This window comes from Bos indicus x Bos taurus, chromosome 4, assembly GCF_003369695.1.
Source record: "Bos indicus x Bos taurus breed Angus x Brahman F1 hybrid chromosome 4, Bos_hybrid_MaternalHap_v2.0, whole genome shotgun sequence".
Lineage (NCBI taxonomy): Eukaryota > Metazoa > Chordata > Mammalia > Artiodactyla > Bovidae > Bos > Bos indicus x Bos taurus.
Window position 1 is genome coordinate 24,682,512 of NC_040079.1, and position 15,738 is coordinate 24,698,249.

A 15,738-nucleotide genomic window follows, 5' to 3' on the forward strand; every position below is an offset into this window, starting at 1 on the left:
AGTATAAATAGGATGTCTCTAATGAGGCAAGCAGTTTGCTTGCTGCTTCTGAAATATGAGGAAACAGAAGACAGTTGCTATCACCAAGGATTTCAGAATCTACTTGAGGAAACAAAACTTTCACCCATCACAGAGTAAAAGAAATCAGCATTCATAAAAAGACAGACTTAAGTTTGTATCCTATCTCTATTTCTACTGTATAGTCTTGGTCTAATCATTTAATCTACCTCTCAACTTCAGTTTTCTCATCTGAAAAGTGAGCATAATATACCTATTTCACACAGTGTTAGATGTTTCATAAACAACATCTATTTATTACTTTAAAGTAATGTAAGCACATATCCAAAAGCATATACCAAATGCTATGTCTTTGATCCATCACTTACTAGCTATATACCCTGCGACACATCATTTGACTTCTAGTCTCATTTTCCTTAACCAAAAAAGGCAAGATTTTTTATCTTCCAGTGTAATGCTCAAATGAGATACCACTTGTGAAAACACTTACAAACGCAAAAGCAGTAAAAAAAACACATTCAACTCTTTGCAACCCGATGAACTGTAGCCCGCCAAGCTCCTCTGATTCATGGAATTTTCCAGGCAAGAATACTGGAGTGGGTTGCCATTTCCTTCTCCAGGGAATCTTCCTGACCCAGGGATTGAACCTGTAACTCCTTTTTCTCCTATACTGGCAGGAAGATTCTTTACCACTGAGCCACCTGGGAAGCCCATTAAAAACATATGAAGTTCTAAGAAATGATTGCTGAAATGACATGATGGCTCAAATCATGTGCATGTACTTTTTCTATGTCTAACTGATGCATAAGAGGACCTCTGTTCTCTCATAAATTTTTTAAGGGAACAAACTATTCAACAACCCTAAACAGGCTTCTATTCATAGTTCTTCTAATGAATAATATTAGAGGATTAAGAATTTTAGAAGCAGCAGTAGTACTTTCCTTCAAAGAAAACTCATGGGTATAGAATATGTATTCTGGTAATTCAAATAAAATAACTTTAAAAAAGAGAACGTTTCATTTTGCATGACTAAGCAATCAGATGTTGAATAAGTACTTTAAAATATTTAAATCTAAATTTTCACTGTTGCTACATTTGGAATGTAAGAATTGTTCAAGCATTGTTCAAGAATGTAAGAATCTATAAGAAATGGGTGGCATGAATACTGAGGAAAGAATTATTTATTAGCATGAAAGAAGAAACAACCAAAGAATTTATTTTAAAAATTTGCTTGTTCATCAATTTTCATAAACAGGATACAGGTTTTTATTTCCAATTACTTATTATAACAAACTATAGCTTCTGTTGCAAGCACTGTTACACCAAGCTCAGTCTGGGCAGCTACACGGTGCTGCAAAGGGCAGTTCTACTGCAAACCCCACTATCAGCAGCTGTTTAAGAGCAAAGGCAACTACGACTAAGGCTTAGGCTGGAAGCAGCACAAGGAGCTCTGGACTCACACGAAGGCGGACCCCGGCATCAAGACAGCCTGAGGCCCCTCTGACCATCCACTCTCCCCCACCCTGGCTCAGGTAGATGGCCTGCATTAGGCAGCAGGAAGGGTGGGAGAGAAACTGGAGAGCTGTGCCCGCAGTGAGGGTGGGGGCAGGGTCCAAAAGGCAAGAGGCCACCTTGCTCAGGCAGGTTACAGGGGCAGGGCTCTGCTCCATAACTCCTTCTCTCCCTCAGCTGGTAGGGGTTCAGGAAGCAGGACTGGGGTTTGCTCACTTCCCTGCTTCCTGTTTCTTTCAGGCTTCCCAGGTGGTGCTAGTGGTAAAGAACCTGCCTGCCAATGCAGGAGACATAAGGGACTTGGGTTCGATCCCTGGGTTGGGAAGATCCCCTGGAGGAAGAAATGGCAGCCCACTCCAGTATTCTTGCCTGGAGAATCCCATGGACAGAGGAGCCTGGCGGGCTGCAGTCCACAGGGTTGCACAGTGTGGGACATGACTAAAGCGACTAGCACGCACGCCTGTTTATAAAAGAAAGTGAAAAACCAAAAAGTCCAATGATTCTAAAAATAGCTTTCCCTCTGTAAATAGTCTTTTCAGATATTCTTTTTGTCTAATTCCATATACAGAGGAGCCTGGTGTCACGGAGTCAGACACATACACAATGAAACTATTTGACTCAATGAAATGAACAGGCCAACTTGCAACAGACTGGCAAATAACGATAATGGAGCTGTTCGTTTCAAAAGAGGATTTTTCTCCCAAATCAAAACACAGGATTCTGGCTTTTATTACCATTCTTTAAGGAATATGATTCACCATAATTACAATTTTAACATACTATTTTCAAAGGTATGAAATAAAGATGGGAATTAACAGTGAAGTCCTCAACTTTCAAACTCTCTAACACAACTTATAAACAAAATAATCCTAAAAACACTAGTTCTGAGGAGGTATTACAAATACTTTTAAAGTTAAAACACTTGCTAAAAAGATAAATGCCTTAGATAGCATTTTTCAAGAATTACTTTGAAACTAATTAGTGGGTTATGAAATTAGTTTTATGTGTTTGACCAACATTACCACATGCACAAAAAGGAAATACAAAAGAAAAAAACAGAAAATAACCATAATACACTGCCTTAAGGAATCCATCAGTATTTGGTTTTAGAATGATGCAACTTTAGAACTGATAAACCTTCCATAAAACAATCAAGGCTCTCAAATCACTGTATCTCATTAAATAATAAAGTATTTAGAAAAGATTCTATTTGAAATAACTGTCACTCAGATACAGATTTATAAACTAGGGGCCAGCCAAACAGTAAACATTTTGGGCTTTGTGGGCTATACTGTTTTTGCAACTACTCAACTTTGCCATTGTAGTGCAAAAGCAGAGAGATACTATGTGAAAAACTGGCATGGCAGTGTTGCCATAAAATTTTATTTAAAAAAAAACAAAAAAACAGTGAACCTACAGGATTGGGCCCACACAGGCTGTGTTTGCTGATTAATGATATAAAGAATTTATTTCTACTCCAGAATGCTAAAAGCCTTACCTATTTTAATGAATCGACATGGAAACATCTGTTCATCAATTTTATGCTTTAAGGTAAATGTTTCTTTGTTATAATCATTCTTTAAGCCACTGTGGAAAAAAAATAAGGTAATTAAATCTGATTTCATAATTTAGTAAACATACTAAAACAAAGATTAATAACATACCCAGATTTTAAGGTTTGACAAATACGAAAGGAATAATATAACGAAGTAGTTGAACATGAGAATATAGGACACAGCTTGTACATTCACATCAACTGCACTATATGGTGGTCTCTTAATTAAATGAGGGCTAATGAAAACGTTCAGTGTTAAAGAATGTGACTACAGTGCATGAAAATGTGTGACAAGGTCCAGTGTCCTTTGTGTAGAAAGAAAGAAAGTGAAGTTGCTCAGTCGTGTCCGACTCTTTGCGACCCCATGGACTCTAGCCTACCAGGCTCCTCTGTCGATGGGATTTTCCAGGCAAGAATACCGGAGTGGGTTGCCATTTCCTTCTCCAGGAGATCTTCCTGACCCAGGAATTGAACCCAGGTCTCCTGCATTGTAGGCAGACACTTTACCGTCTGAGACACCAGGGAAGTACTGAATACAATGTAAAATATTCAAGCAGTAAGAAAATTGAAAAACAATTCATACTCATATCTTACAACCTAAACAGAGCCAGATATTCGAATTTGCCAAAGAATTAAGTCATTAAATTCTGACTGAGATGCCAATGTTCCTTTTTATAGCTCAATACATTTTCAAAGACAATTTTACTCTGTTGGTTTAACAGCATCCAGTTTATCCTATATAAAAAGAAATTAATATAATTTCTGTACTTAAACAACTTAGGACTGATTCAAGTATTTATGGAAAAGTCACTTACTTTCAGGCTGCCTTATATTCAATTGACATACTTCCATGGCTTAAATCAAATGCACTCTAGATGTAATAATACTTATATAAAATACTGTGCTAATGGGACACACTATGTCACAAATATATTCTAAAACTGCATGACTTCATTTGTCCGCTCCATTTTATAACCCATTTTTCATCATCTAGAGGGCCAATTAACATTTACTCCTGGTGGTCTATGCTGTCAAAACTCAAATTTACTGAGTTCCTTCCAAGAGGTGGGGCTTTCTGGTGGCTCAGCTGGTAAAGCATATGCAGGAGACCTGGGTTCGATCCCTGGGTAGGAAAGATCCCCAGAGAAAGGAATGGCTACTCACTTCAGGTATTCTTACCTGAAGAATTCCATGGACAGAGAGGAGCCTGGTGGGCTATAGTCCATGGGGTTGCGAAGAGTTGAACATGACTGAGTGACTGACAACTTTCATTTTTTCGTTTCTTTTTCAAGAGGTATGCTCTGCACTAGGTGCAATCCCATAATTTTACTCTGTTTAGTCTCCAATTTATACTAAGCTCTCAGGACAATCAATCTTAATGTTTTCAACAGATTATATATTTTTATAGCAAGGATTACAGCAAAGATATCAATTATAGCTCAAAAGTATATCTGAAGTCATTACCATTTTAAAAATAAGACTGAAGAATAAGAAGTAGAAAAATAACCCCAATTTTATTCTTTCTGCTTTGGTAACAATATTAATTAGTATCTCGGTGGAAAAAAGTTGACTCAAGCCACAATATTAAAATAAGGCACTAGAAATAAAATAGTAGAAGTATTCTTTTCTCCCTTGTAAGAAATATCAAGGCATGAAGATTTAGCTACAAAGAGACTAAACTAAGACTACATTGAGAAGACAGCTCTTTCCTCCCCATAATCATAACCCACCTGGACAACAGCTCTGTCATGTTTTCTTCATTCATTCCACCAAAGACTTTAAATTTCTTCAAATTGCAGACATGAGTTTTCTCATATTTTCCAAATGTGATATTCTGGACTATAGCAGGCCTTTCAAGCTTCAGAATCAAGTACTACAAAAAGGAACAACCAAATTATATCCTCCTCCACTCAAAACAAATGGTTAGACAATTTGAATAATTAAAATCTTGGACAACTGACTGAATAAGGTTCATCCTGTCCATCCTACACCAATAGATTTTTTTTTTTAATGTGAAAGGATATCAGGCTACCATAACATCACCACTTTCACCCAGGAAACTACATTATTTTGAACAATGTAGATGAAGGAGGGGAAAAATGGACTAGTGAGATAACTTCTAATCAAGGAATAGCATTTAATAAAATAGGCTATGAATAATCAAACAAATTAGAATACAAAAGTAACAATTACATATTCTCAATGACTACACTTCACTAATAAATTCAATGTTCAAAATCAGTGATAAAATTTTAATCTAGAAAAAAGATTTACCAGTCACCCCTGCCGATTTTATAAATGAAAAAACTCAGACCTACCATAGACATGTCTGATGCAGCTCAAGTTTTCTAACTATACACAGAATAAAATGGGATCAGTTACTTAGGGAACGTATTTTACGTTATGCAGACTGTTTTCAATTATAAAAATTAAGAAGGAAATTACTAATAATCAAATACATGGGAGGAAAGCTATTTAGACAACTCAGTTGTTATGTTGCAGTGGCTTCATGCTTTGTAATAATGGGTAATACTCATGATAAAGGAGAATAGAATTAAGTGGATGGTCTTACTTTGTACCAAACACAAAAATTAACTCAAAATGTAACCAAAATGATTCAAACGTGATCCTTTACAATCAAATATAAGGCATAAAAGTAAGAGATAAAACTATAAAACTCTTAGACAAAAATAGGGGTATATCTTTATGACTCTGGTTTGGCAATGGAATTCTGAGATATGACTCCAAAAGTGCTAGCAACAGAATATAAAATAAACTGGTCTTTATCAAAATTAAAGTTTTGTGCATCAAATGGCACTACCAAAAAAGTAAAAAGACAACCTACAGAATGGGAGAAAATACTTTCAGATACTTATCTGATGAGGGCATAGTATTGAGAATATATAAGGAATTTGTACAACTCGATGACAAAAAGAAAGACAACCTAATTTTAAAATGGGCAAAGGACCTCAATAGCCCTTTGTTCAAAGAAGATAAACAAATGGCCAGCAGGTACATGAAAAGATGTTCAGCATCATTAGTCACCGGGAGCTGGGTTACAGGGAAAGGAGAGAATGCTTAACTGGTACCAGGTTTTCTTAGAAGGTAATGAAAAAAACTAAGTAGAAATGACAGTTGTACAACACTGTGTATTTGAACACTTAAAAATGGTTAATTTTGTTATGTGACTTTTACCTCAATAAAATAAAAGAATGAAGTTGGTGGTAACATGAAAGATGATGATATAATCAGAAATAATATCTCGTGAGTATTAATTCCCTTAACTTACAGATTACTCAGATTTTTATGTATTTTGTCTCATTTTGGTGAGAAAAGACAGTAAAGCTCGGTGGCTCAGACATAAAGTATCTGTCTGCAATTCAGAAGTGAAAGTGAAAGTTGCTCAGTCGTGTCTGCCTCTTTGTGACCTCATGGACTATACATATACAGTTCATGGAACTCTCCAGGCCAGAATACTGGAGTGGGTAGCCTTTTCCTTCTCCAGGTGATCTTCCCAACCCAGGGATTGAACCCAGGTCTCCCACATTGCAGGTGGATTCTTTACCAGCTAAGCCACAAGGGAAGCAACCTGGGTTCGATCCCTGGGTCAGAAAAATGCCCTGGAGAAGGGAATGGTTACTCACTCGGTATCGTTGCCTGGAGAATTTCATGGACAGAGGAGCCTAGCGGGATACAGTCCATGGGGTCACAAAGAGTCGGACATGACTGAGCGACTAACACTTTCACTTACCTCATTTTAATAGGAGCAGGAGGAACAGGAGTAGTATTTTAAGAACAATAATCATCCTCTTCATCCTCATTTTAAGGATAAAAAAATTTTGGCTTAGAAAGGCTAAGTAACTTGTCATTGTTACACAGTTAAAAAATAGAGTTTAGATTAAAAATCAGTCTATCTGCAAAGGAGGCAAGAATATACAATGGAAAAAAGACAGCTTTTCAGTAAATCGTGCTGGGAAAACAGGACAATTAGCTACATGCAAAAGGACAAAATCAGAACATTCTCTAACATCATACACAAAAATAAACTCAAAATGGATTAAAGATCAAAATGTTAGTCCAAATACTATAAAACTTCTAGAGTAAAACACAGAACACTCTTTGACATAAATCACAGCAGTTATCTCTTTGGATCTGTCTCCTGAAGTACTGGAAATAAAAACAAAAATAAACAAATGGGACCTAATTAAACTTAAAAGCTCTGCACAGCAAAGGAAACTACCAACAAAAACAAAAAGACAACCCACAGAATAGGAGAAAATATTTACAGCGATGCAACTAAAAAGGGATTAATTTTCAAGATATATAAACAGTTCACATAGCTCAATATCAAAAAACCAAACAACCCAAACAAAAAATGGGCAGAAGATTTAAACAGACATTTGTCCAAAGAAGACATACAGAAGGCCAACAAACACATGAAAAAATGCTCAACACTGCTAATTATTAGAGAAATGCACATCAAAACTATAATGAGGTATCACTCACACTAGTCAGAATGATCAACATCAAAAAGTCTACTGTCTATTGGGGAGGGTGTGGAGAAAAAGGAGCCCTCCTATGATGGTGGTGGGAATGTAAATGGGTACAACCACTATGGAGAACACTATGAAGGTTCCTTCAAAAACTAAAAATAGAATTACCATATGATTTAGAAATTTCTCTCCTAGGCACACATCTGTAGAAAACTATAATTTGAAAAAACACATGCACTTCAATGTTCACAGCAGCACACTTTACAAACAGCCAAGACATGGAAGCAACCTAAATGTCCACTGGCAATTGGGTGGATAAAGAATGGATAACGAAATATCCAAAGAATGGATAATGAAATACATATCCATAATAAATAATGAAATAATGCCATTTCCATCAACATGGATAGACCTAGAAAATTATCATAATAAGTAAGCCAGAGAAATACAAATATCATATGATATCCCTTACATGGGGAATCTTTAAACAATAATTCAAATGAACTTATTTACAAAACAGAAATAGATCCACATACACAGAAAACAAACTTATGGTTACCAAAGAAGAAATAATGGGGAGAGATAAATTAGGAGTCTGGGATTTGCAGACACACACTACTACATATAAAATATACAAACAACAAGGATCTACTGTATAGCACAGGGAACTAAATTCTACACTTTATAATAACCTATAAGGGAAAAGAACCTGAAAAAGAATTAAATATAAATGTGTAAACCAAATCACTGTGCTATACACATGAAACTAACACAATGCTGTAAACCAACTGTAGTGAAAAAAAGTGAAGTCGCTCAGTCGTGTCCGACTCTTTGTGACCCCATGGACTGTAGCCTACCAGCTCCTCCGTCCATGGAATTTTCCAGGCAAGAGTACTGGAGTTGGTTGCCATTTCCTTCTCCAGGGGATCTTCCCAACCCTGGGATCGAACCTGGGTCTCCCCAATTGCAGGCAGAGGCTTTACCATCTGAGCCACCAGGGATGCCATTAAAAAAAATTTTTTTTAATCAGTCAGACTGCTGGTTGGCTGACCCAATTTCCATTCTCAATCCAATTCTTCCTAGCCACCTTCCAGGCAAAAATACATACATGGCAAAATTCTGGTCAATGAGATATAAGTAGAAGCTGTGGAATAAGTTTTGCTTTTCGAAACAAATGTTACTCCTTTACCATCTGAACTGGACCCCCCACCCCCTTGCAACAAGTAAGAAAAGATCTACTAATAGTCATCTGTGGGACACTCAACTTTCATCAGCAGCTGCCTAACTCTAGTTTTCTTGTGCTGGCAGGAACAGATAGGGATGGTGATAGGGAAGAAACTCATTTGTTTTATTAACCCACTGTTATAGGACCTTCTGTTATTTGATGCTAAAAGCATTCCTACTGATTGACTAACCCCACAGTCGAACCTTTATTTAACCATTATACAATCACAAATGCTTAGGCTTATATAATGTTTATATTCTAGGGAGCTATTAAGATTATAGAAATTGCCATAGGAAAATTGAGCTTGCTAGTCTTAAATCATTATCCTTCTCATCCATATCAAATTAATAGGTGTGGTAACATGATTTTTGGTTAATTGAGTTTCTTAAGAATACAGCTGTATATTGGAGAACAGACTACATAGCCAGGTACGAAAGTATTCATATTTCTATCTTTCTCATGAAATTCCACTTCCTCCCATCCTTTTCCCCTTCTTTCTCTCTTTGGTCATTCTTTAAATTCTCAAGTTTAGAAGTCAGTTTTCCCTGACAATTGGTTAGTCAGGTAGTAAAAACAGATCTTTACATTAATATAATCTATTGTATACTATCCATCACCCCATATACAACAGTTCTAAATACAATAGAAAGCATTTGTCTATATATAATTTTATTTATACCAAATAGGATTTTGTTATTAAAAATTATATAAGTAAAATGCAAATTCTCTAACTGAAGTAAAGCACAGTGATCTGACAAATACATTACAGGTAAAAATTTTAGTGTTTAACCACATTATTAATAAATTTTATAACTTCATTTTTCAAACTCTTGGCCTCAATGATGAATATGTTACTATTAAACAGTGTTATCCCATAGTTAAATAGATTTGTTACTTTTAATTTAAAGAAATAACTGCTGTAGATTTAGTATCAGAAACTGTAAAAAAAAAAAATAGAGAATGAACATTTGAGAAAAACTATTTTACAATCTGTTACCAACCTTTAAATTATATATTAATAAATTAATTTTAAAACAAAACATAATGACTCACAATCTCTTTATCAAAGCAACTTAGGTTCATAAAGGATCAAAGAACTATCTATTACATGATTCTTAATTTAGGCATAGAATTAAGCAAACAATAAAAAAAAATTTAATGTTCAAAACTGCTCACAATTTCAGCCCATAGTGATTTTTCAATATAAAAAATAAAAAAATATATATATATAAAATCATTTAAAATCATATGAATATTAACAATTTATAAGAAATAAAGATGATAAAAAAGGAGACTACTTTAGCTTTAGATAGGTCTGTCATCTAAAGTATCTCCCAGGAGCTGAGCCTTAAAGGATGAGACAGCGTAGTGTCCTCAGGCTGCCATAACATATTACCACAAACCTGGTGGTTTAAAACAACAGAAATGTATTCTCTCACAGTTCTGAAGGCCAGCAGTCTGAACTCTAGATGTTAGCAAGACAATGTTCCCTCCGAAGGCTCTAAGAGCAGATCCTCCTTTGCCTCTACCAGTATCTAGTGGCTCCTGGTGTTCTTTGCTTGTGGCAGCATAATTCCAACCTCTGTCTCCAACTGTCACATGACCTTCTTCCTTGTGTCCCTCTGTTTTCTCCTTTTCTGTGTCTAATAAAAACACTTGTCATTTGATTTAGGGCTCAACCTAATCCAGGATGATCTCACTTTGAGACCCTTATCTTAATTACATCTGCTAAAACCTTTATTTGAAATAAGGTTACATTCTGAGGTTGCACATATCTCCCCCCCGCCCACCCCCCACCACGAGGGTAGTGGGGAGCACTAATCACCTACCACACAGAGCCAGTCAGGCAAAAAGGCTTATGAAAAATGAGTTCTGGAAACTGTTAAAAGGCCAGCATGATTGGAGCCTAGTAAGCAAGGTCGAGAATGGTATATGTTGAGACCCAAGAGAAGTTACCATATCATACATCATAAATGCCATAGAATCTATTAAGCACAATGGAAAGCCAAGATATGATTAACATCACACACAGTGTATCTGGTAGAAAATGGATCAGAGGAAATGGCCAATGAATTGCATACAGTTATAATAATTCCAACAAAAGAAGAGATGAAGGAGATTTAAACTCAGGCAGTGTGGAGACAGAGAGGATTAGACAGTTTTGACATATATTTTGGAGCAAGAATGAAAGGGATTAAGTAATAGCTGGATATAGGGATGGATTGCTCAGTTGCTCAGTCCTGTCCTACTCTACGCCACCATATGGACTGCCACATGCCAGGCTTCCCTGTCCTTCACTATCTCCCGGAGTTTGCTCAAACTCATGTCCATTGAGTCAGTGATGCCAGCCAACCATCTCATTCTCTGACGCCCCCTTCTCCTCCTACCCTCAATCTTTCTTAGCATCAGGGTCTTTTTAAATGAGTTAGTTCTTCGAATCAGGTGGCCAAAGTATAGGGAGGGGAGAAAGTAGCAACAGTGGTGATTTAGTTTCTGACCTGAATAACAGGGTAATTGAAATATCATTTACTCTGATGGGAAGGACTGACAAAGAAATAGGCAGCATGGAAATGACACTAGAAAAGTCCAAGATTATATATCTGTGTAAATCTCACTGTAATAAATCAGTGTCTAAAACAACAGTCACTTCATGAAGTCCCATCACTTCATGGCAAACAGATGGAGAAACAGTGGGAAAATGACAGACTTTATTTTTGGGGGGTCAAAAAAATCACTGCAGATGGTAACTGCAGCCATGAAATTAAAAGATGCTTACTCCTTGGGAGAAAAATTATGATCAACATAGACAGCATATTAAAAAGCAAAGACATTACTTTGCCAACAAAGGTCTGTCTAGTCAAAGCTATGGTTTTTCCAGTAGACGTGTATGGATGTGAGAGTTGGACTATAAAGAAAGCTGAGTGCCGAAAAATTGTGGTGTTGGAGAAGACTCTTGAGAGTCCCTTGGACAGCAGGGAGATCCAACCAGTTAATCCTAAAGGAAATCAACCCTGAATATTCATTGGAAGGACTGATGTTGAGGCTGAAACTCCAATACTTTGGCCACCTGATGCAAAGAACTGACTCACTGGAAAAGACCCTGATGCTGGGAAAGATTGAAGGCAGGAGGAGAAGGGGAAGACAGAGGATGAGATGGTTGGATAGCATCATCGACTCAATGGACATTAGAATGAGTAAGCTCCAGGAGTTGATGATGGACAGGGAGGCCTGGTGTGCTGCAGTCCATGGGGTTGCAAAGAGTTGGACATGACCTAGCGGTTGAACTGAACTGAACTGAAAATAACAGTCCCCTTCTGTCATCCCCACTCATCCTCTGTCGACAGAAGGGGACTGTTGTTTTAGACACTTCTTTCCTTAGTTATTTGTAAAGTCTCGTCACACAACCACTTCTTTTTCTTTGGGGTAGTTTTGGTCACTGCTTCTTGTACAATATTATGAACCTTCATCCACAGTTCTTCAGGCACTCTGTCTACCAGACCTAACCCCTTGAACCTACTTGTCACCTCTACCATATAGTCATAAGGAATTTGCTTTAGGTTGTAACTGAATGGTCTAGTGGTTGTCTCTATTTTCTTCAATTTAAAGCCTGAGTTTTGCAATAAGGAGCTCATGATCTGAGCCACAGTCAGTTCCAGGTCTTGTTTTTGTGGACTGTATAGAGCTTCTCCACCTGTGGCTGCAAAGCAAATAATCAATCTGACTTCGGTATTAACCATCTGGTGATGTCCACATGTAGAGAGGTTTCTAGGGTTGTTGGAAAAGCATGTTTACTATGACCAGAATGTTCTCTTGATAAAAGTTGGTTAGCCTTTGCCCTCCTTCACTTTGTATTCTAAGATCAAACTTCCCTGTTATTCTGGGTATCTCCTGACTTCCTACTTTTGCATTCTAATCCTCTATGATGAAAAGGACATCTTTTCGTGTGTGTATTAGTTCTAGAAGGTCTTATAGGTCTTCAAAGATCCAGTCAACTTCAGCTTCTTTGGCATTAGTGGTTGGGGCACAGACTTGGATTACTGTGATGCTGAATGATTTGTCTTAGAAACAAACCATTCTGTTGTTTTTGAGATTGCACTCAGGTACAGCATTTCAGACTCTTTTGTTGACTATGAAGGCTAATCCACAACTGAGCGTCATTTCCGCTTTGGTCCAGCCACTTCATTCTTTCTGGAGCTATTAGTAATCGCCCTCTACTCTTCCCCAGTAGCATATGGAACACCTCCAACCTGCAGGCCTTATCTTCGTGTCATATTTTTTGCCTTTTCATACTGTTCATGGGGTTCTCGCAATAGAATACTGGAGTGGGTTGTCATCCTCCTCCAGTGGACTGCATTTTGTCACAACTCTTCACTATGACCTGTCCATCTTTAGTGGCCCTGCAAGCAGGAAGGGTAAGCTAACTCTACTGTTTTGTGTAAATGCAGTCGGGATTATGATCAGGACTGTCTTTATCTATAATGCTGCTAACCCCAAGCCTTGAAGGGAAAAGATAAACACTAGCTGCCAGTCTTTTGGTTGTACAATAAAAAGGCTTGGGTAAAAACCCTTTTTCTGGATTGGCTCCACTGATGCTTTGTCCTTGATACAGGAACTGTTCTGCCAGTAAGAAACTACCTTTTAAAGTTCCTTTCATATTGGACAATACCCCCGGCTACCCAGAACTCTGTGACTGCAACATCAAAGGTGTCAAAGTGGTCTGCTGCTGCTGCTGCTAAGTCACTTCAGTCGTGTCCGATTCTGTGCAACCCCATGGACTGCAGCCTACCAGGCTCCTATGCCCGTGGGATTTTCCAGGCAAGAGTACTGGAGTGGGTTGCCATTGCCTTCTCCATCAAAGTGGTCTCAGTTCAGTTCAGTTCAGTCGCTCAGTCGTGTCCGACTCTTTGCCCCTAAATACAGTGTCTCTAATTCAGCCTCTAGATCAGGAGTCATAAAGATCTTTAAGGCTCATACTCCACGGGAAAGATTGTCAATGCTAAGGAAGAAAACCCTGATAGAACATCATGGACATCTGGAAGAATTTCACCACTGAAGATGCCATGGTTATTGTAGAAAAAGCTGTGAAAGACTTTAAGCCCAAAACAATAAATGCCTGCTGGTGAAAACTGTGTCCAGATTTCACATATGATGTCACAGGATTTATAACAGAGCCAATCAAGGAAATCTTGAAAGAGAGTTGATATCAAAAAAAAGGTGAGGGATGAAGGGTTTCAAAATACAGACCTTAGAGAAATTCAAGAGCTAACAGACATCAAACCAGAGGAATTAAAAGAAGATAACTTGATGGAGATAAGTGTTTCCAAACTAGAGCCAGACGATGAGGAAGAAAACACCAGAAGAAGCTGTGCCAGAAAACAAACTGACAATAGACGATCTGACAGAAAGAAGGGTTCCAATTATTCAAGACTGCTTTTGACTTCTTTTACGGCATGGACTCTTTCATGACAGGGGCACTAAAACTAAAGCAAACAATGGAAGAAGGATTGCTACTGTATAAAAACATTTCTACAGTAATGAAAAAGCAAAAAAGTCAGAAGTTACCAGGTATTCATGCACAGTTACACCAAGTGTGCCTGCCTCTCCTGGCAACTCCTCTCCGTCTTCCACTGAGGCCACTCCTGAGACAGTAACACCAACCCCTCATCTTCCTCCTCCTCCTCAGCCTACTCAACATGAAGATGACAAGAACCAAGAACTTTATGATGACCCATGTCCACTTAATGAGCAGTAAGTAATCATCATGCCATACAACTGATAAACCTCTCTGCTGTGTATGTGTGTATCATTGTGTGAACATTTAGTAACTGTCCAGCAAGAACTATATGAAACCATTTTTGTGTGATCATCCTTGCCTAAGTATTTATTGTATAGGACACTTCTGACTTCTGTACAAGACTTGTACTGAAATGGATAGCCAATCCTTACATAGGCATAAGGTGACTAATATTTTATATAAAATTAATAAGGTTAGTTTTCTTACTGTTTTGCAACTTTATTTTCAAATAATTATCATTATTTGATAATTTGATATCAACAGTATCATACAGTATGCCCCCTCTCTCATTAGTAATTGGAAAAATTACATATCGACTTATCATACAGGTAAGAGGCTTTCGAGACAATGTTAATAATGTTTTAAATACTGTATTATGAGTACGACTGCAATAAAATATACCATAAATATTTTATGGTATCCTCATCATAAGTATATAGGGTAAGGTACTGTGAAGCAACTGTATCAATTACAATACTACAGAAGAATTGATGCTTTTAAACTGTGGTGTTGGAGAAGACTCTTGAGAGTCCCTTGGACTGCAAGGAGATCCAACCAGTCCATCCTGAAGGAGATCAGTCCTGGGTGTTCATTGGAAGGACTGATGTTGAGGCTGAAACTCCAATACTTTGGCCACCTCATGCCAAGAGTTGACTCATTGGAAAAGACCCTGATGCTGGGAGGGACTGGAGGCAGGAGGAGAAGGGGACGACAGAGGAGAAGATGGCTGGATGGCATCACCGACTCGATGCACGTGAGTTTGGGTGCATGCCATAGGTGTCCCGATGGACAGGGAGGCCTGGCATGCTGCGATTCATGAGGTCACAAAGAGTCGGACACAACTGAGCAACTGAACTGAACTGAACCGAACCATAAAGCAATCATTTTCCTGCTTCTTCATTTATCAATGAATGGTTATACCTGTAAATATATACAAATTTCTTTTTCACATTTTATCTTTTCATTTTTGGTCTCTAGTATTGGTAATACATCTACAGAGTTTTGTATCATGTGAGAAAATACTGGTGTTGGTATGGACAGACCATTCATCTTGTACACAGCATAAACTTATGATATCAATAAACATAGTACAGTAAAAGTACTGTACATTCCTTATGATTTTCTTAATAACATTTTCTTT

The 15,738-nt window shown here is 37.6% G+C and overlaps 1 protein-coding gene across 3 annotated transcripts in view; it reads right to left on the reverse strand.

The window, feature by feature from the left end:
* The window catches only part of MKLN1 (muskelin 1), a 380,366-nt gene that overhangs the window by 134,259 nt on the left and 230,369 nt on the right, over positions 1-15,738 (reverse strand). For all 3 annotated transcript variants that reach the window (XM_027538967.1, XM_027538968.1, XM_027538969.1), the window contains 2 exons: positions 4,816-4,958; positions 3,029-3,117 (listed from right to left, as the gene is read on the reverse strand). In XM_027538967.1, the coding sequence (XP_027394768.1) occupies positions 3,029-3,117; positions 4,816-4,958 (232 nt within the window). The remainder of the gene's footprint in view (positions 1-3,028; positions 3,118-4,815; positions 4,959-15,738) is intronic.